Here is a 22,540-nt window from a genome sequence, read left to right on the forward strand (position 1 = left end):
GCAGCACCTCACATTGTCCTCCTGCCCCCTCCCACGCTGCCAGGACTCAGCCCCACAGCAGGCTGCACCTCCCTCTCATGCGCTCCCCTCCCCACAAGAACCCTGCACCCGTGCTTCAACTGATCATGTTAATAATCACCTGCCTCTGCTCCAGAGAGCAGCTGCCCGCAGCCCGGCACTCAGGAGCTCCAGAACGTTCACAGGCCCCTGGCTCGCTGGCACGGCCCGAGCTCTTCACCACCAATTTGCGGTAATCCAGCCCCATGACAGCTCTCTCTGTACCTGGGGCCCCAACACGGCCAGTCCTGCTCCCCCCGACCTGCCCCCGCCCCGCCACACAGACAACAGGGGGAAACAAGCCAGGAAGCCCCAGCCAGTGCCTTAGGGTTGCCAACATTCTAATCGCAAAAAAGCGAACACCCTAGCCCCCCCCCCCCACTTCCCTGAGGCCACATTCCTGCTCTGCCCCTTCCCCGAGGCCCTGCCTCTCACTCACTACATTCCCCCTCCCTCGGTGGTTTGCTGTCCCCCACCCTCACTCACTTTCACGGGGCTGGGGCAGCGGGTTGGTGTGCAGGAGGGGGTGAGGGCTCTAACTTGGAGTGCGGGTTCTGGGATGGGGCCAGAAATGAGGGGTTCAGGGTGCAGGAGAAGCTCTGGGCTAGGGCAGGGAGTTGGGGGTGCGGGAGAGGGTGAGGACTCCAGCTGGGGGTGTGGGCTCTGGGGTAGGGCTGGGGATGAGGGCTTTGGGGTGTAGGAGGGAGCTCCAGGCTAGGGCAGAGGGGTTCTGGGTGTGGGAGGGGGCTCAGGGTTGGGGTGCAGGGTTACCCCGGTGGCTCCTGGTCAGCAGTGCAATGAGGCTAAGGCAGGCTCCCTGCCTGTCTTGGCTCTGTGCTGCGCCCCGGAAGCAGTCAGCAGGTCCAGCTCCTAGGCGGAGGTGTGGCAGGCGGCTCTACGTGCTGCTCTCGCAGTCGCCCCACATAGGAGCCGGACCCGCTGGCCGCTTCCGGGGTGCAGTGCAGAGCCAGGACAGGTAGGGAGCCTGCCTTAGCTCTGCAGCACCGATGACCGGACTTTTAACAGCCTGGTCGGCAGTGCTGTCTGGAGCTGCCAGGGTCCCTTTTCGACCGGCAGTTATGGTAAAAAACCGGACACCTGGTCACCCTACAGTGCCTTGGAAGGTCACTGACAGCCCCCTCTACCCCCCCGTGCAGTGCAATCAGCAAACAGCTTCCTCAGACAGAACCCAGACACAGACACCAGGCCCTGAGCCTCACGCTGACCTAACTGAGATCTGTGTCCAACAATCCCCACACCATTCCCCGGGTTATCGCTAACCAATCCCCCGCCTGCTCCGCTCCACAGCACCCCGGCTGGCTGGCACTGAAGGCCCCAGACTAGCTGGTCCTGCCCCCATCCACACCCAGGGCATTCTATTCACCACCCACCCGCACCCAGGGGATGGGGGGTAACCCACTTGCTCCCTTCATACACATAGGGAGAGATGGTCCTTGAGTTGGAGAAAGGAAGGAGTATTAACCTCATTGTACACATAGGGCCATCTCAGGATAGTCAAAGGAACCATCTTTTGACCATTCTCCAGGGCTTTCCAACGCCCAAAGGGTCGACAAATGGACAAAGATTTTTGGGTGCCACAGGTCCTACGCCAGGAGAGAAGGGAAGGAGGTGGGATGAGGGCAGTGTGGATTTACCTCTGTTTTGGGCCAGTTAAATGCTCATGAAAAAAACCAATCTCGATCATAAAACATATTGTTGGGAACCTTTTCTCATTTTCCTGTTTTAAGCCATGACCAAAGCACCCACAGAGATATGTGCATGGTTCAGTCATCCCCCTCTGTGCTTTATCGAGCCCTACCACCTCCCATCCCCCAGCCTCTCCATGCACTGGGAGTGACGGCGTACACAGCTCACCTTGGACGCAGAACTTGAGTTCCTTGGCATCAGTGACCACCGTGGAGTGCAATTTTTCGGGCACTTTCTTGCTCATCCGGTTATAGCTGCGCTGTCTCTTCGTCTCGCCCCAGAGATTGGAGCCACCATACATGCTGGGGATGTTGAGTACGGCGATGCCCTCCAGCGAAGTACTGCTCAGGTCCAGCAGCGTTCCGTCACACTGCAGGCAGACAGACAGGCATGGTCAGGCATTAGACACTGACTGACACCCCGCCCTGACTGGGTGGGGCCTGTGGAGACACAAAGAAGGGACAAATGCAGAGCTCCCAGGAGCTGGGCTTGCAGAGGCATTTCCACTTCCCCAGAACTCCAGAGAAGGCCAAGGCTAGGAGAACTGGTGAGGTCCTGCATGCCAGGAACACCACCGGGAAATGGTCAGGACATCCTGATCTACCGTATGGCTGCTACAGGCACTGACAGAGAGCCCAAAATCAGGCGACCACACAGCATTCCTCAAAGTATGGAGTAGTTATGTGCCAAATGGAAAAATCACATCAGTCCCCGGAAATAGTACCGCTGCCTTTCTGGAGGATGTGCTAGTCAGACACAAGTGGCTGGGCTCAGTGCAGGGGTGTTCGGATTGAAACACAATGGCCTGTGATATACAGCAGATCAGACCACTGATCCCTTCTGGTCTTACACTCCTTGACTGTGAGATGGGGAGGCATGTCTCTTTGGGGGTGGGGGAGAGAAGAGGAGCCATTTTCAGGCTCTGGCTGGGCGGTGAGGCCCAGCAGTGTGGAGAGCAGAAGACAGCGAGCAGAACAGTGTATTCATGGCACGGGATGTTTGGCCCTGATTCAGCAAGGTACAGGTATCTGAGCATGTGCTTAGCTTTAAGCATGTGACAAAACCCATGGACGACAACAGGGCTACTCACGTGGTTCAAGTTCGGCACATGCCTCAGTGCTTTGCTGAACTGAAGCCAGAGGACAGAGCTGCTGATCTCTGGCCTGCACACACAGACTGCCCAGGCTGGAATACAAAATGGTCAGGCTGCCATTTGGGGAGCAGGCAGCATACAGGGGGTCTGCACTGGGTACCAGCCTGGGAATCTTGCCCTCAGAGAGGCCAGTGGCGACTTGTGCCCTGCGTTGGTCTTTCCACTGGGTGTACTCCGCGTGCAGGCAGCAGTTCAGCCCAGGCCACATGCAGTCCCTTCACAAACAATGTCTGGTTTCTTCCCAGCCCCGGAGCTGATAGACAGATAGGGCATTTTTTCAGTCTTTGAATGTATTCCATGAGCTGTTCAGAATGCTCACGGCATATGGAATCGACAGGAAATACAGCTCATCCATTAAACTGAAACTGGCACAAAGGCCGCTATGGGACCTGCCTTGCAAACAATGAGTCCCTGCTCAGTCACCCCCTTATGGAAAACCTGGGGAAACACCCAGACTTTGTATTGTGCCCTGAAGACCTACAGAGTCAGGTTGTCGTGGATTAAGTCAAGGGAAGGGATTTCAGAGTAGAGGGCCCTTCCCTGAGAATGTCCTGCCACTGACTCCTCGACATGCATACCTACCATCCAGAGTGCCAGCGGGGGAACACCTTTGACCACAGTCTGACCCCAGATGAGAAGTGATCTCTGCTACACACAAACCACAAACCCTAAACAGCCTAACCCTAGAGCCGGTCAAAACATTTCTCCGCAATACGTAATTTCAGTGAAAATTTCAGTCAAACAACATTTTTCACAAAGTAATTTCCATTTCATGCCAACGAGGCCAGGAAACATTTTGTCCCAAACTGAAAAATGTAACTGAAAACAACTTTTGAAACTCTGCCCCCCATCCAAGTTTTCTGTTGTTGTCTTTTGAAATCCCCAAAAACGTTTGCAGGACATTTTGATGAAAACAAAAATATTGATTTTTTAAAATTTCTCATGAAAAAACATTAGCATTTTTCAAACAGCTCTTCTTAAAACCAGCTTGGGGGGCAGAGGGCAGCTGTCAGCACTGAGCAGCACCTTGTCCCTCCCGGATGTCAGGAGAAGCAGATGTTATACACGCACCTGGCCTGGCAGAATCTTACATGCTATGTTATTGTAGTTGTGTGGGTCTCAGGGTATCAGAGAGACAAGGTGGGTGAGGTCATATCTTTTATGGGACCAACTTCTGTCGGTCTGTTGTTCTTCAGGACCTGAAAAAGAGCTCCGTGTAAGCTTGAAAGCTTGTCTTTCTCACCAACAGAAGTTGGTCCCATAAAATGTATGACCTCACCCACCTTGTCTCTCATGCTGTTGTGCGGGCATTTCTATTCCTAATATTGTATGTAGGGTGCGGGGAGTGGAGGGGGGGTCAAATATAACTCTGTAATAGAATTCAAGAACCCCCGTCCTAGAAACACTCTCTCATTATTTGGTTCTTTCTTTTGGCTACAAGATGTTTTTATTATATATTTTAAATGAAAATTTAAAAAACCCAGATAAGTCTGATTAGATATTTTTTCAAGTGGAACTGATGTCACTAACCAGACAGTTTCTCAAATCACTGCTCACAATTCACCATGTTCTATCTACAGCAGCTTACAAAACTTCCACTGCTCAGCTACCTTTCCCTATGGCCTCTTCTCTTATTATTTGAACTTACTTTAGAGAATCAAATATTTTGGCTCGTCAAAGCCTTATTCCTTTGATGACTGGATACTGTTTCTTCTAAACGCGATTTGGAAAATTGGGTTGACTTTGGCAGAAAATAATATTAAAGATGTGAAAGAAAAAATTGTCAATTTTGGAGCCTCTTTAGGAAAGCAATAAAGCATTCATTACTTGGAGTCCTTACTAAGGCATCTCAGTGTTACATAGAAAAATTTGCAACATTTGAAAATTACACTAAAAGGTATTTGTGGCTTTCCAAAGTACTAGAGAGAGGGACAAGTAAATAGAGTTGTGAACTTTTTAATTGTATAAATGACTTTAATTCCTCTGCCAGCATTCAAGCAGGTAGAGTATTTTATAAAGAAAACAATACTTGGACTGTGGTGACCATGAAGCAGCCCCTATATACTATTACCCTGGCATCATCTTCTGATGGGGAAAGCTGATGACTTATAAGTGGAAAAATTAGGTGTGGTTTCTTCAAGGTAGAAGGGTAAATATCTTCCTTGATATTGCTAAAACCACCACACATGTAGCGGAAAAGAATCCTTTTTTGCATTCCAAATGTATTTCCTAGGCTTTAAAGCATCTGTTCTTTTGCCTGCTAAGTTACAGCTGAGCAAGGATCAGAAATGTTATTTTTTTCTTGAATTTTGATGGTGCTAGGGAATCTCTGTCCTCTGTGTTTTCCAAAGAAGAATGTGTGTTGGATAACGAAGAATTCTCTGTTGCTAGAATTTTGACTCTTCTTCTTGCTGAGTGAGGACCTCAACCTTATTTTTCATGGAACCATAGAAATGTAGAGCTGGAAGCGACCTCAACAGGTCATTTAATCCACTTGCCCATGCTGTGGGAGGACCAAGTAAACCTAGGCCATCCCTGGCAAGTGTTTGTCTAATCTGTTCTTAAATACCTCCAGTGATGGGGATTCCACGACCGCCCTTATAGAATCATAGAAATGCAGGGCCAAAACGGAATTTTTAAAACAACTCATGCTAAAGTTCGGACATTTTAAATATTCATGCTAAAAATTAGGAAATTTTAAATATTACCGCATGAATATGTGTGTTAATCTGCCTGCAAATGTTTTTACCAGTATGCACACATACATACACACTTATGTTTGTATATGCAATGCTTTTCTATCCCCACAATGCTTGGAAGTCTTCTCTTTTTTTTAGCTCACCCTTGATTGTGAAAAACCAGAAATGTTTTTTTTTTAATACATTTTAAGCTAAACTCAGAATTTTGGAGCTTTGTTTCAGTTACTCATTCTTCAATATATTTTTGAAAATAATAATACGTAAAATATCCTCTAACATCTCAAAGTGCATGTACAGTGCCTAGCGCAGTGGGGTACTGATCCATGACTCGATGCAGCTTAACTCTATGTCATTTCCCTGTTGGTCTTTAACATGATAACTTCTGAATGCGGCATCTGTTAATTCCAGACTTCTAGGGTCTGTGAAGCTTCCAAGCTGCAGGTCACCAGGCAACGCTACGCAGGTAGAAAAAGGAAGTGCTAAAGACATGCTGATGCAATAGGATATGGCTTGTTTAGGGGCAGGGAGAACACTAAGGGCCCAGTCCCAGTTGGTGTAACTCAATGTAGCTCCACTGAAGTCACACAGATCATTTCCATTGGAGCGAATGGAGCTGGGCAGCTGGCCCTTCCTGTTCCAGTCTTTGGGAGAAGTGGGAGTTGGAGTGCAGGAGATGGACAAGGGAATAGGAGCCTGAGAGGACTTGGAGGGACCTCTCGCATACAGACACGTGGGGAGAGAACACTGGGATGCTCCTATGTACTGAGACTGGAACGAGCACATCCACATTGGGTGGTGTGAACATATCCTGGGAGCGGAGATGGCTAAGGGGAAGACTATTAGACACTAAAGCACACACACATACCCAGAGTGTCTAGCTAGCTTTTCAAGTGTGGGTGTTTAATGTTAGGCACATGAGCCTGTAATTAGTTACCAAAACTCGGTTGCAGGGACCTAACTGCTAATTCACATACACGCTCATTTAGGTGGCTGAGTATTTAGGGCCAGATTTACAAAGGCGGCTGGCATCTAAAGATGCAGGTAGACACCTTGGGGGGATAAGCTATCCCAGAATAAGCACATTTTTACAAGTATTCCTGTGTCCTCGCCGACGGTGGGGCATATTGCTTGGACGATTCTGGTATAGTTAAAGCTGTACAACTCTCTAGTGTAGACACGGCTGTAGGCACCCTCGGCTGACAGTTATCTCACAGTAGATCTATAGAGAGGAACGGGGTACTCTGGAGATTACAGGCTCGATACAGCAGCCACTGAACAGATGAAACAAATGAAGGAACGGACCCAGGAGTGCAGCAAGGCCGGATGGCTGGAAAAGGGCACCAGATAAGCCATTTTTAGTCTTTAGGCTAAACATTACTGCCCCGAACAGGGAAGGGATGGAGGTGGTGACCCAGTCCAATAGGAATGTGATCTGCCAAATCCCATACATTCTAGTGCCTTTATGGGGTTGGGAAGATGGGCGTATTAGAGAGGACCCCCATCCACTGATGGGCTCAGCAGAACTTGGGTGGGTTTGTGATGGCTCTAAGAACCCGGTGCAGACACCACACACACACACAACACACTGAAGAACATCGAACGAGGGGGAACGTGTCCCCCCTCCTTTTACCCTCCTCTGTTTGTGTGCCAACCTGGTACAATGAGCTCTTTGAGAAGGGGCAGCTGGCAGGGAGGCTGGTCATAGAAATGTGCAGCTGGGGGAAAACCAAATTCATTTCCAGGAGCTGTCCCGTAATGGATGCCAATTTCCAAAACAAAACTGTCATTTCTCTGCCCTCATGGCAGTTGCCTCAGAGCTGGAGAGAGGCTGGACTGGGAATTTCAACTGAAAATGCTGCTAGGTTAACACTTTGCTGCCTGGGATGGTGATTTACATACCACACCCATGCTTGCGATGGAGATGGAGTGCTTGAAACACCTGCACTTGAGCCGATCTCAAACCACGGGATGCATCACTGTGCAGCATGGCTTCCACACAACATTCAGAGACACAGAAGAGAAGTCTGGGATTTTAACAACCCCTTCGCCTCCCAACTTTTCCCCACATCCCATAGCAGCACCACCACCTGTTTGGGGCAGTGTGTACCTTACTGCATCATCCACATCACACAATCCGTCACCTTCAAACGCAAATCCTAGGTGTGGCTCAGAGATCAACAGCTTCACTCTGTTTAAAGCAAGCCTGTAATTTTGCCAGGCTGGCTGACAGAACAGTTCAGGGAGGCCGGCCAGCCACAGAGTCAGAGATCAGTACCAGGGACCAAGGGGTGTCCTCTGTCATCAAGTCAGAAATGTGACATCTTGGCAGATCAACTCCCCTCCAGTGCCTACAGTAATCTGACCTTCACTGGTGATGCTGCCTTGCACACCTTTCCTTTGCTAATTACTCCAGACTACTTTGGTCTAATTCTGGTTGCTGGGTTTAGTCTGTGGATGCTGGGTGATGGAAATATACATCCTGTGATACATAGGAGGTCACTAGACAATCTGGTGACCCTTCTGGCCTTAAACACTATGACTCTATATTCCCCTGCCCAATGTTCCTAATATCTCATCTAAACATCCTTCTTTAATGACAAACTATTGCTCACCTTTCTGTCCTACCATCTTGTGTGGCTGGATAAATTGCCTTCCTTCACTGAGGTTTTTATACTGAGGGGTTATAGTCTGCATTCCTATGTTGTCATTAGTATTTATTGTTTGCATTGAAGTAACAGCTAGGAACCGCACCCCAGGATCAGGACCCCACTGTGTGGGGCAATGTACAGACATGGCCGGGCCCCAGGGAACTCACACTCTGCGTGCCAGCCAGCAGGCAACAGGAGGACACCCCAGTGAATGGGCGAGGCTAGAATGGGAGGATAAATTGCCATAAAGCGAACACAACATCCCAGAAAAGCTGGTCACACCCCTTGCCGATGCCAGTTGAGAGGGATTTGTAGAGACACATTGTGGCAGGTATGATTTTAAAATGGGATTTAAAAGAGTACAAGGTGGCAGCTTTATGAATTTCTGTGGGGACTTTTCTCCGGGAATGGGTAGTGATGGGGGAGAATGCATGGAGATTGTTGGTGGAGAAGTGGACAGGCAGGCTGGTACCGCTGGGGCCGACAGCTCGACAGGTAAGCAGATCGGATGGAGAGGAGGGCTAAATGAAGAAGGGCGTTAAAGGCCAAGACGCTGAGCTTGTGTTTGCTGTGATGGAGGAGAGGGGCCAGTGGAGGGACATGGAGGCAGGGTGGGTGACCCTAGCTGCTGTGTTTTGGCAGTTCTTTGGCAGTAGTGTCTTACTCTCCAGGTTTGGAAATCATTCCATTCTCCCTTTTGGTCTCTCTCCGATTTTGCTGTATCTTTCCTATTTCAAAGACACCTGGCTGGCATGAACTCGGCCTGGTCTGGCTGCCCTGGGCAACACAGGAGGCACCATTACTTCCCTTGCTAACCCAGAATTCTCTTTCACAGGAGAGTGGGAACCCAGCCATGAGACCCAGGCCCACAGCTGTCTCCCCTCACTTTGTCCACAAAGTGAACCATCCCCACCCTTCAGACACTTCACCCCAGCCCTCCCCCATCAGCTGCAGTCACGGTCCTCTTCCCCCCCATCCCCCCACAAAGCCATAGCTGAGGGGCTGAAAGGGGAAGGGCCTGCTGCCCCGTCTTTGGCACCTAACTGGTCCTTCTTTGCTTGACTGACATCAGAGGACAGGACCCATCCCCTTGTCCATGCTGGGGAGTGAACCCCAAGAAAGCATCCCCCCAACCCCCGGCCACATATCCTGCATTACAATGGATCTAAGCTGTGTGGCAGGCCCCCAGGGCCCAGTACTCAACAAAAGCAAGGCTCTAATTGGCCATGATAGCACAAGTGCTGCACAGAAGGTGACGCACCTGCTTTCGGAGTGCTCCTCCACTTCTGCTATGCTGTCACACACGCACCAGCTGGCCTCGGAATTCCACCGGGTCCACGCCCACAGCAGTGACATGAGGGCAGGTGCTTGATGGGGTCTGGGTGGTTTGTCAGGTAGCAGAGAGGGGGTTTCCACCACCTCTCTCTCACCCAACATCCCTCCCCAAGACCTATCCTCAGGGCCGCTTGATTCCTTTTCTGCCCTCCGCTCCCCGTACCCAGCAGTCCCCATGATCCCATCTCCACTAGCTCAGTACAGGTAGTTCTGCCTGACCCAGTGGGCACTCCTAGGACTGGCGTTCTGCTCTCTCTGCCTGGGAGGAATTTCCTCATGGACGAGGGAGGAAAATTCCACTGCTGGAAGTAAAATCCACATGTATTTCTCCATCTGTGGATGGACTGAATGCATGGTGCTGTCTTTGACTAACACCAGCCCCTGCATCATACGCCCTCTGCTATCTATAGCATCTTTCTCCCTGGTTCCCCCTTCCCACTCTTGTCTGCAGTGCAGGATTTCATATGCAATACTATTCACCCTCTTTTAGTTCCCTCTCAACCTTTCCTATACAGATTGTAATTAAGGGATGAGATACACTTTGGGAGATTAGGGTCTCCTGGGATTTTCTTTGCTGGACATGAATTAAATTGCAAGCAGCATGGCTTGCATGGTCAGATCGACATCAGCCTTTGTGGCAACCGACCTGTTTTTTCTAGCCCTCATGAATAAGTAATAAAAGATTCATTTATTCAGAGATAAGGAAAGCAGGAAGTTTACAAAAAACACAGCACAAAAACCCCAGTGCAAACTGTAAAATGACAGAGCTCTTAGCAACCACTGGCAAGTGGCTCCCCCCTCCTTCTTTCTCTAATTAAAGGCTGTTTCCATGTCACCCAAAGGCGGCTGTGTGCGGACACAGCGTTTACAGAGAGAGACTGTTCCAGGCCCACTCTCCAGTACAGCTGCAAGGCACAAACAGGAGTATTCTGTTCTCCCGCAGCTGGCTGCAGTTAGGGCAAGTGCCCTGCTCCAAGCTCTCTGGTATGCGTTTAAGGAGAATTCACCTCACAAATATACAAACTTGACCAAAATATTTTCCTGAGCTGTCTTGTCCATTTCCTTTCCCTGGGTTGCTAATCAGGAGATCTGGTTGTCAGCAGAAGCCTGTTCCTTTCAAACAGCTTCCTCCCTGTACGCAGCATATCTGGTGACATCACGCCCCAGTGCGGTCACGTCATCGCTCCTGGACCGAGCTGTCACTGAGCGAATCAAGCAGGAGTACAGAGCTGCTTTCAGTGGAGAACACTGCTATTCACATACCAACTATGCAGTGAGAACAGGACTGTTTCAGAGGAATATGCTAAAACATTTGCAAGATGCAGTTACATCAGTATAGTTCAGGTAGGAGTTGGGCTTTCTTGGCCTAACACGCTAATAATCACTATTTATTATTTTCACTGGCATTACGCTCAGAGGCCATAGTCAGAATCTGGGCCCCATTCTTCTGGGTGCTATACAAGCGCAGAGGAAGAAATGCTGCTTGCCCCAAAGAGTTTACTGTCTACTTGTTGAATGTAACAGTGGTGCATTGCTAGAGATTGGATACCTGCCTTTGCTTGGAAACAATACTTTAGGAAAACAAAAATGGAGGCAGGTTTGTATGGTCAGATACCTGCACCGATGGGTAACATTTTCAAAACCACTTACAGGATTTAGGAGGCTACGGGTAAAATTATCAAAAACATCTAAGTGCTTTAGGATCCTAAGTCCCATTTTCAAAAGTGGCAGGCACTTACGGCCAGATTTTCGAAGGTATTTAGACACCTGAAGATGCAGATAGGTATCTAGTGGGGTTTTCTAAAGCATCTAAGTAGGTTTGGTGTATAATCCAATGAAAGTTAGGCACTGAGATGCTTTTGAAAATCTCACTAGGCACCTATCTGCATCTTTAGGCATCTAAATACCCTTTGAAAATCTGGCTGTAAGTGCCCAAGTCACTTTTGAAAATGGGACTTGGTTTTCTAAATAACCAAGGTGCTTTGGAAAATGTTACCCTCTGCCAATCAATATTCTGATTCCAGCTCGCTACTGGCCACAATTCACTGCCACTCCTGGAAGTCCCACGCTGGGCAGATGTCTGAGAGCCACCATTTCATTCCCAGGAGCACAGCCTCCGGGAGGAGATGCTGGTGGGAACGCTGTCAATGCCATACTTGGACAAATGGTCACCGTACGCTGGAGCTCACCTCGATCTCTAGGTAGTCGTGGAGCTTCTTGCAGGTAGCAGCGAAGGTTTCAGTCGTGCCAAATTCAAAATACCACAGCTTGTTCTTCATCCTGACACACAGAACAAAGAGAGTTGGGATGACTCATTAGCACATTTGTCTGGAGACATGGCTCCATCCCTAATCCCTTCCCCTCCAGGCCAAGGTTCTCCAGCCCCACTGACAGGGGCATTGTACCAGCCTGCTGCTGAGATCCTGCCTGCAAGTTTGTCTCCCAGGAAAAGTGGGATACCGTCACATGGAGTGATGCTGGCCAGCCAATGTGATATAGTCACATGCCCCGAGACCAGCTGAATATGGGCTATCAGGGTGGCTGGCGAGGCTCAAGAGTACAGAAGCGGAGATGTTTCTGAAGCCCTGAATTCATGCAGGCGAGGGAACACCAGCCGCAGCCTTGGATACACAAGATGAATCATTGAGCTTTGTGACGGGTTGTGCATACCCCGCACTGGAGAAGAAAGGGTTAACCCCACACTATGGGTGGCAGAAGTCCCACCCCTCAGGCCATGCTAGGCATACTCCAACTGCTGCCTCAGTATAAAAGGGAGCAACCCAGCTCATTCGAGGTAGGTGGCTGGAGGGGAAGGACCTTCAGCTGAAGCTCCTGCTGAAGAGCCTTTGCTGGCAAGAGCCAGAGACCCTGCGAGCCGGACTGGAGGCAAGGAGCCCTGGAGGATCGTCCATGCTGAGGAGCTCAGAGACCCTGACACCCCATGGACAGCAGCTTCTGGAACTATGGGAGGAAGTGACCTGTGGGGGTGAGCGAGTGGTATCTCCCACCCGAGTGAGGTCAGTATGTTTTGGTGGGATTCCCAGCTAACCCAGTGACTGAGCCCTCTGTCAGTGTTAGGGCCCTGAATCAGGGCCCAGGCTCCCCTACTCGGGCTGTCATCCCCTTGGTGGTGGCCCCACCTTTCCTCACCACATTGACTCTGGCCATTGGGCTGTGCTGCCCTGTGCCTGAGGACTACCATATTGACTGTAGCCATTAGGCTGTAAGTCTGGCCACTGGGCCTCTCCACCCCGAACCTGAGCGTTGTTAGCTGAATGCTGTCTGCTAAGCCACCCTGCCCTGCCCCTGAGGTTGATTACATGGACTTTAGCCACTGAACTGCACTGTCCTTGGGCTGGGGGGTTGTTAGACTGACTCCGGCCACTCGGCCGCATTGCCCTGAGTGTAAGGGCTGCTGTACCTGGCCACCAGGGAGACTAACTGTGGTGATATCACCGCCCTGCCCTGCCCCAAATGGGGACAGGGTGCGCATAAACTGCGACAAGCATGTTCACACTGAGCTGGGCAGTGGGGTGGAAATCCGGAGAGCAGGAATTCCTGCTTTTGGCCAGGCCTGGCATATCACAGGAGCAGCTCCACACCCTGACAGCTAAACCAGGCAGGGCAGAGACAGTCAGGTGTCAAGTGCACCGAGCCTTCTCCGGCACCACTCAGGGTCTGCAGTAACAACTTAGAGAACACAGCTGCAGTCACAACGGGGCTTCTCGGAGGCAGTGGTCCCCCCAGCTCCTCCTGGGGTGGGGCAACACCTAGAGGTGGGGTGGGGCAACAGCTCTTCTCAGTCTCCAGCTCTCCTCTTGAGCGGAAGACACTGCACCAGGGGATGGGGTACAGCAGAGCCAGGCAAAGGAGACCTCTAGCAGGCTCTCTGCTCCACCCCCTTCCCTAGGGGTCAGGAATCCTACCAGCCCCTCATGGGCCATCACCCCTGTTGGGAGGAGAGGAACTGGCCCCCAGAGCAGCAGCAGGAGGGTGCATTTCCCCAGTCACATGTCAGCTCTGGGCACATGGGTTTGAGTGGTGGAGGGCAGCATGGAGAAGAGGCTGGGAGCGTGGCCGGCGATCGCTTTGCCCAGCAGGGTGGAGCAAGGGCTAGATTATGGAGGCACAAGGAAGCAGCTAGCTTGGTTAAAAGGAGATTGAATAGAGGAAAGAGCTGGGCCAGGCAGGTCAGGGAGGATCCCAAAAGCAAGACCACAAAGCTGTCAGTGGGGTGAGTGGTCAGGGTCTAGCAGCAAAGGACCAAAAATACAGAAATATCAATTAACTACACATTGCCCATTTGAACCAGGGATTAAGGTGATTTAATGCTTTCAGAGTCCCCTACATGCTTTGGGGTGCTAGCCAAGTAAATAATAGGGTAGTAATAAGCTGATTGAATTAGCTGCTACAAAGCCAGGAGCAGGGAGAGTAGGGAAATGCATTGTGGGTTGGATTAAAAGTACACTGTGGTCTTGGGGAGAGTGGCTAAAAATCAATGGGATTCACTAGAGACAAATGCAAAATGTTTTCGTTGGCACATGCCCAAACACAAATGGGGGTGTCTGGCTAGGAAACAGCAGCACATGCCAGGATCTAGGGTTGTAGGGGAGGATTGATTATACATTAGTCAGCAATGCAAAGCTAGAGTGAAAAAGGAGCATGCTATATTGGGCTGCATCAATAGTACTGCGTGTAGAACAAGACACGTAATTCTTGCTATCACTAGTTAGGGCCATTGGGGGCACTGGGGACAGCTCTGTGGCCCAGAATCCCCAAACAACAGAACCTGCTTTTCAAAGGGTGTTGCCTAAATGAAAGCACCCAAACGAGTACTTTGCAACTGAACTGGTTCTCTGGATACTGCCACAGCCAGCCTTAGAAACGTACATTTACCTGTTGCAATGGTTACTGGGATATTGGCACTAATCCCCGATTCTGTGTTCCAGGAGTCCCACCAATATCCAGTTGGTGGATTTGGTAGGTTTAAGAGAGCCAAATGTGCCTGCTGATTTGAGCACCCAAGTGAGCAAGTGGGAGCCTCCCTGCAGTGCCCACGTTTCAAAACCTCTCAGTTGGCAGAGTGTTCAGAAAGCAGCAGAAAGGCAGACCAGAAGGGTCAGAAAACTGGGCATGCTCAGTCTAGGGAAGGGAGACAGCATAGCTGTCAGCAAATACTAACCTGAAGGGATGTTGCACAGGGACTCGTTATTCTAGTACTCAATGAAAACAGACCATGTACTAACAAGTCAAAGCTTCAGCAGAGAAATGTAGCCAAAATCTGGGCCAGGTTCAGCCCAGGATCTAAGAACAGACTCTAGTGGAGGCCCTGGCCATAGAGAGGGAGTTGCAACAATGGAAAGCACCTGAAACCCCTCTCCGTTCTGGGGGCTCAAAGATGGCCCATACCCCCAGAAAAGTGAAGCCATCTGGCTAGGGATGGGGCATGGCCAGAGCAGCTGGAGGATGGAATGAGTTAGTGCATCCACTAACCCGCCTGCACCATCAACCAGCCCCATGGAAATCCAGGAGAGAAGGAGACAGCAGGACTCATCTTGCTCACCTGCTAGTGCACCAGGGTGATTTACACTTTCCCTCCCCAGCCGCAGGGACTCTGTCCCTACGCTAGTAAGATCGACTAGAGAACTCAATGGAGCAATTTGCAATTGGAGGAGGATATGGAATGGCCATGGCTGAAGACAGCCAAGGCTGGATATGATGGGCTGAACAGCTATAGGGTGACAAACTCCATCTGGTCGTCATGCAAAAGGATCTAGGAAGATTTACATGCTTCATTGTTATTACGCAGCTAGCAGTCATATGGATGCAAAGGGCAGCATGACAGGACTCTTATGAGACGGTGATAAAGAATCACTGAAACAACTGCATTGTAACACTGAACAAGGAATTTGATTAGAATACAGAAAAGTAAGTATTACCCTTAAAACTACTGCCTTTCCAACTAACGAGCATTTCTTCTGCTCTAGTCCCAGCGGTGCCAACTCTCATGGTTTTATCATGACTCTCATAACATTTGATTTTCTTAAAGCCCCAGCTCCTGGAGTCAGGGGATTTTGTGAGAATCTCAGCTTTTATTAAAAAAAAATGCAAGTTTCTAGTGCTCCTCGTGGCAGAGAAAAGCTTGGAAATGTGACCCTTAGGGTATGTCAACACTGCAATCGTGTGGACATACTTGAGCTAGATTTGATCTAGCTAGTTCAGGTACGGGCTAAGTAAAGCTGCAGCCACATGGGCCTCAGCTTGGGCTGTACAAGCCTGCCCAGAAGCCAGGGTAATTACGAGGGTAGCTAACCTGCAGTGAAGTGTGTGCTACCACTGCTCCGGTACCTGACTTAGCTGTAATACACGCCTCATGCTACATACAGGACAGGAGTCCAGATACACTGTGACAGTGATGCCCATGGAATAACAATAAAGCAGACATGTGGCCTTCTGGCACTGTCAAAAGGGAGGGCGCTTGACAGAGTTTCCAGGCACCTGGATGAGACGGCTGTGACGTATCCACGGAAATCATTTATGGCTCTGGCTACCCTAGCAACAGGGCTGGCCCTAGATCAAATGGTGCCCCAGAAGAGGAGAGTCTTTGCCACCCCCATCCCCTTTGTTAAATTTTTGAATTCCTTGTTTTGTATTGTATGTGTAGCCCATTTCACGACTTGGATGCACGATTTGCATGCATGATTTATCCCGGTCATAAGACGCTAATTTGACATAAGACATAATTTGCATGCTAGAATCTGTAAACAACAAACAGCCCCTCAAGTCCAGCTCTCCCCAAACCTGGCACCCCAGGTGGTCGCCTGGGTTGCCTGCCCCTAAATCCAGCCCTGCCTACCAAAACAGCACCATGTTTACACAAGTGGTTGTGGTCCAACTATGTGAGTAGGTGGGATTTCCTTGCTTGCATGGCTAGAAATCAAACTATGTTCTAGCCATGATAAAGGCCATGCTTAACCTGCCTATGCTGGGCTACTATGCATTGCAGGCAGCTGGGGCTGAAGACAGCTTGATCTAAGCAAGGCACAGCCGCAGTTTCTGAGCAGACCACGGGCCAGTCCTGCCTCTGCTGCCAGTTCTAGCTCCATACAGCAGAGCCATTACAGCACCTCTTAGCAGCTGGGGAGGTTCCTAGTGCACACACGGCCCAAGGCACTACCACCTGGCACAGATTCCTCTCCACACACCCTCGGGAAGCAGCCTGTTCCAGCCATGTCTGGCCACCGACAGGCCATTTTTAACCATGTACAAAGAGAGCCTAGGTCTTGGGCACCTCCATGTCATGGCTGGGAGGGCTCAGGCCTTGCCTGGCACACAGCACTGCTGAAAAGCCCACCTCATCCTTTAGGTTCCACAGTAGGAAATCTGGCCTGGATCTTAAGGTTGGGGGGGGGGGAGGGGGAAGAAATGGGGAAGGAGAACCACCAGGACCCACCAGCCACATGTGCCCTCACTGCTCCTAGCTGTGAGAAGGCAGCAGAGGGGCTGCAGTCAAACAGCAGCGATTAGAGAGGACAGGGGCCATCTCCTCAGCTCTCCCCACTCCAGAGGCTGCATGCAGCCCTGCCAGCCAGGGAAAGCAATGACTTTGCTTTCCAGTGATGTGTCCAAACCCACCACCTGACAGAACTGGCTGCGTGCCTGGGGCCAAGCGGGCTCACACAGACTGAGCCGATAGCAAAATCTGTCAGTAGCAGTTTTGGACCTTGCACCAGCAGCTCCTGGACGGGGCAGTGGCCTCCCCACAAAATCCCATTGAACCAGGAGGGCCCTGCTCCACCTTAAACCCGATGCCTCCTTTGCCTGGCTCCCTGCTGGTTTGCCTGGCACAGCCTGAGCTTCCAGGGTCCGCAGCCCTGCCATGTGGACTGCCCCAAGACCAGGGAGGAACCCCAGGGCTTCCAGGCTCCTGACTCCTCCATCGTCACTTCTCAGAATAACCAGGTCAGAAGGGGAGAATGCAGCACCGGGGTCCAGGTGAGGAAGCAACCATGGAGGCACAGTGGGCTGCTAGGAGGAGGCAAGAAGACAGCAAGAGAAACCAAGAGGAGATTCAGGCTGGGGGCATGCCGGGGGGAGGGTGTTGGATCTCTTGTGGGGAAGAGAGCAGGGGACATGCAGTTTGGAGGGGCCAGGCCACTTGTCGTGGGCAATGAGTCGCTAGTCTTCACCAAATAAGTGCCGGGCTCATCCCCTGTGTTACAAAGTCCAAATCTGGAACCCTAGGAAGTCACTAGAATTTGGCCATTGAATCCAACAGGATGAGATGTGAGGGTTTAGCAGGAGTGGCTGAATAAGCCCTCAACACTCTCTCACTGCAGCCCAAAAATGACAAAACCATGGCCTGATTGGTGCTCCTTTTGAGCCACCTGGGATTTGAGCAAGCCGGGAGCAGCTCCCGTTCTCCTTAACTGTTCAGCAGGCTCTTGGTGGCAGGGGAGGGATGGAAAGACAGGGTGCATCTGCCTGAGGTCTTCCCTTGGCTATTTGTTCTGTGCTGGGCTTGTTTGACTCCCTGGGCTGTGCTTCAAGGAGCTGCCCCAGGACCGGAGAGTTCTGCACTGTAGCCCAAAGCTGGAGCTGAGGTTCTTTGGTGCTTCTCTAATAGGTATTTCGGAAAATCATGGCCCTCAGGGGGGATTTGCCTGTGTCTCTCTTGCACGGATCATAAGCCACCGGCTCCTGCTGCAAACATGCCATTTTTATAAACTCCAAGTGAAACGTGAGCTAGTCCAAACCTGCGGCTCTGCCTGGGCTGGATAGCCTGCTCTTGCTAGCCCTGGAGTTTGGTGCTAATTGTAAAGTGGGAATGAATGTAGCTGGGTTTGCAGCCAAATCCTACCACCTTTCCAAGAACACTGAAATATCCAGCCCTATAGGACAGGTGAACCGAGACACCCAACATGGCCTAGATCACAGTACACTGCATGTTTATTTCCTCAGCTCAGGTGCAGTTTCTGGGTCTCAAGCGCTCCCACTGTTGTTGTTGCTATTTTACAGCGGTTGGATTAAGTCTATCATGGCTCACCACCAGAGCCCAGATCTTAACCTTTGAAGCATATGGCAAAGCCCCTCTTCTTACTGCCTTCTCCAAAAGGGCTGGTTGCTCCTTTTCAACCTGACTGGTTAGTCAAAGTGCAGGGCCCTGGAGATCTTCCAGCTAGAAGGAGACATCGATGGAGGATGCTGTCTTCTTTGCTGTCACCTTGTTTAGTTACTAGTAACCAGGGGCAGCAGGTTTGTAGAAATTTTGGTGGTGCCCAGAACACCCAGAAACTCCCCCCCCACCCCCGCCAACTCCCCACACACACCTGCCTAAGGCTCTGGGAGGGAGTTTGGGTGGAGGAGGGGGTCTGAGGTTCAGGCGATTGGGGTGCATGAGGGGGTGGGGATGCAGGCTCTGAGAGGGAGTTTGGGTGCAGAAGGGGTGAGAGGTCACGCTCTGGGAGGGAGTTTCGGTTCGGGGGTGTGAGGGAGTTCAGTGGGGGGCGGGGTCTGAGGTGCAGACTCTGGGATGGAGTTTGGGTGCAGGTTCTGGGCTGGGGCAGGGGATTGGGGTACAGGTTCTGGGCTGGGGAAGGGGAATGGAGTGCAGGCTCTGGAAGGGAATTTGGTTGCAGAAGGGGTGAGTTCGGGCTCTGGGAGGGAGTTTGGGTGGGGGTGGGGGAGGGGGTCTGGAGTGCAGGCTCTGGGAACGAGTTTAGGTGCTGGGTGCAGGCTCTGGGCAGGGGGTGGGGGTTCAGGAGGGGGTGGGTGTGCAGGCTCTGGGAGGGAGTTTGGGGGCAAGAGGGGGGGTGGGGGTGCAGGAGGAAATTTGGGGGCCGAAGGGTGTGTTTGCAGAGGGGGTGTGGGTGCAGGCTCTGGAAGTGGATGGGGGGGGGTTCGATGCTTACCTGGGGCATCCCCTCTGGCAGCAGCTCCTAAGCGGGGCAGGCCTGGGGGAGGGGGGGGTCTCCTCACGCTGCTGTCTCCAGGCACTGCCCCTGCAGCTTCCCATTGGCCGCAGGGGCGTTTGGGGCAGGGGCAGCGCACAGCGGTGCAACCCCCTCACACAGGTTGCAAGGACCTGCCGGCAGCCACGGGGAACAAGCGCGCAGGAAGCCGCTCAGCCCCGCTGCGCTGCTGGGTGGCGGTGGGAGCCCCTGGGCTGTTTTAAATCACCCGGGGGTGGCAGGTGGGGCTGGGGGAAGTGCGGGGGGAGTGTGGCGGGGGGAGGTGGGAAACTTTGCTGGAGCCGGGCCCCTGGGACAGGAATATTCCTGGTGCCCAGGCTCCACCGGCCCATAGAACTCGCCACCCATGCTGGGAACGTACAAAATCCTGCTTCTCTGAATGCAGGAGGATTCACGAACAAAGGGAGCAGTTTCTTTGCTTGCAGCCCCAACTTTCTTTAGCCAACAGACTCAAAAGTTCTCTCTCTCTAGCTATAACCAAGGTCACACTTGTGTTCACAGGCTGCTGCTTGCCTCTGCCTTTCTCTCTTCTTGTCTTTTTTACTCTTTTCTCTCTTCTGCCTTCCCCCCACATGCACCTCTACTCAAAACAATACTCAGCCAAAAGCTCCTAGGTGCTCACATACTCCTTTCGTCTTATGTGACTCAGTGAGCAGTGGGGGCCTCAGGACAGAGGCAGAGCGGGGACGTGAAGGAGGCGAGTGAGGGCAGGCCTTGGAGGGAAGAGGTGAAGGTGGGGTGGGAAGAGGAGCAGCACAGGTGGGGCCAAAGAGGAATAATGGGAGTGGGGCCCTGGGGCGGAGCGCAAGCAGGGCCATGGCCCTGGTGTCTGTGCTTTCTAAGGCAGTGGGGCGGCGGCTGTTTGGGGAGGCTTAGCCTCCCCTGGCCTATTTTACCTGCCGCCCCTGTCCAGTTCCCAGGACCATGCTGGCACCGAAAGCCTAGACAGTTGGATTTTGTGCTCCCTGCAAGATAAGCCCTTAAAGCAAGATTGGTCCAATGCAGCACTTCCTCCTCCCTTGGCTGGTGGGGAATGCTTCTACCAGCATCACGCTGGTATGGCCAAAGGCTTTACCTGCTGTTGAATTTCTCAGGGTGCTTTTCTCTCATCACGTGGAATCGATGCGCGATGGAGGCATCCTGCAGGGAGAGGGAATGAAAGGACACATGAGTTGAGTTATGGGAAATGCCTGATGACAGAAGAGAGACATTTCCAGAAAATCAACATGAACTTGCCAAGAGCTGAGATTCAGATAAGGAAATATCTCCTTAGCCAGGACATCAGCTCCTGGGGGCTAACGCCTGGAACCGAGGTTTACTCGGGGCTGTGATTTCTGCGCTAAGACCTCGTTAGGGTTTCTTTATTTAACAGCCAGACGTCATCCAGGTCTGAGTTACCAGCAAAGCCCCCCAGGAAACAGGTAAGTTAGGACACTAGCTCAGGGTCAGTGTGCTCTGCTGCTGACAGAGCTGGGCCCTGCTGGGAGAAGAGGGAACTGTGGGAGGCTGAGGCAAGGAGGTGACAAAGGAAAAGTCACAGACATCTCAAATGCTGACGGTATCTGAGTTTATCAGAATTTTCCATGACTAAGCTGTGATTTCCCCTGATGTCCTGCTAATGCCTTGGAACTACAGAATTCCCTGGCCATGCAGGCAAGCTGGAAAGGTGCCCTGAGTGCATAGAGACACAAAAAATACAAAACAAACAAAAAACGGTAAGGGACAATCCTGCACTAGCAGGGAGGACAGGGACTAGATGACTCAATGGTATTTTACCTCTCTGTTTCTATGCCCTTAAAGCCATCATCGGGTATTAATAGGGGTCTGATAATGTTACACTCATTGCACATAGCACGGGACCACTCTGTGATAAGACAGCATTCTGTATCGCCCACTACGCCAGGTTAGAAAAAGAGTATGTTAGACACCTAACCACTTAAATTCCCCTCTTCCATCAACTTCTGTAGAGCTATGCCTGCGTACCTGAGAAGAGAGTTTGGGCCAGCCATGGTAAATGGGCATGTTAAACAAGATGCAATTTGCTAACTTGGCCTCCCTCCTAGGCTACCCAAACCCATGTGGGAGCTCTGAGCTGGAGAAGGATGGCAAGTGACCAAACAGCTAGCTAGGGGGAAAAGTGATGGTGTTTCTTTCCTTCCTTCCACCCTTGAAGCAGCATCTGACAATTGCTAGAGGGTCAGGCACTGGAGGAAGTACCACCCACAGAAGCCCGAGCAAAAGAACTCTGCGGCCACCTGATCGGTCTACACCAACTATTTAAACCAGGAAGTTGCCCCAGGGAGCTGCCTGAACAACAGTGTAGACACTCTGGCTTGCTACTGCTACAGACTTTGTCTTTTGCCCCATCTTGCTCCTGATCCCTGCCTTCGGCCCCCTGCCCAGCTTGACCTTGGTGTCCATCTCCTGACTTGGCTTGGTAACTAGTCCCAACTCCTGCCTTCGACCCTGGCCCAGCTGCCTACGCCCTGCCCTGGCCATTACAGGCAGCTTCTCTGGGGTGAAAGGAATTAAGCTTTAACACCCAACCAGACCTACCTCAGTGATGAAGGGGGGGCGGAGGGGCAGAATACCACTCGATGCTCCAGTGAGCACAATTTCCCTCTCTGGTTCCCTGTCTGCCATTCTAATTGTCCCACATGAGAGATTAACTGCCACGACTCGCTACAGAGGATATGTTAGAGGGGAGATTTTAACCAGACACTCTGCTTGTCTGGAAAGATGTGACAGCCCGTATGTGCCATGGGACCGGATGTGAGAGCAGCCATGTGAGTGTGGGGTATAAAGTGAGCCGCTTCAGTAGTTTTCAAGCGTCCCTATAAAATACAGTATACAAACCGTGCTGGGGGACCTCTTTCAAGTCTCAGGGCTCGGGTGGCACTGGCAACGCGTGCACTACATCAAGGCATCAGCAGCCCATTTGTTGCCAACAAGCCAGTGACAGGATCACCA

At 51.4% G+C, this 22,540-nt stretch overlaps 1 protein-coding gene across 2 annotated transcripts in view; it reads right to left on the reverse strand.

Moving 5' to 3' along the window:
* Positions 1-22,540, reverse strand: part of DGKG (diacylglycerol kinase gamma) — a 141,922-nt gene that overhangs the window by 39,507 nt on the left and 79,875 nt on the right. For both annotated transcript variants that reach the window (XM_073360314.2, XM_073360312.2), the window contains 3 exons: positions 20,646-20,710; positions 11,789-11,879; positions 1,933-2,134 (listed from right to left, as the gene is read on the reverse strand). In XM_073360314.2, the coding sequence (XP_073216415.1) occupies positions 1,933-2,134; positions 11,789-11,879; positions 20,646-20,710 (358 nt within the window). The remainder of the gene's footprint in view (positions 1-1,932; positions 2,135-11,788; positions 11,880-20,645; positions 20,711-22,540) is intronic.

This window comes from Lepidochelys kempii, chromosome 9, assembly GCF_965140285.1.
Source record: "Lepidochelys kempii isolate rLepKem1 chromosome 9, rLepKem1.hap1, whole genome shotgun sequence".
Taxonomy (NCBI): Eukaryota; Metazoa; Chordata; order Testudines; family Cheloniidae; genus Lepidochelys; species Lepidochelys kempii.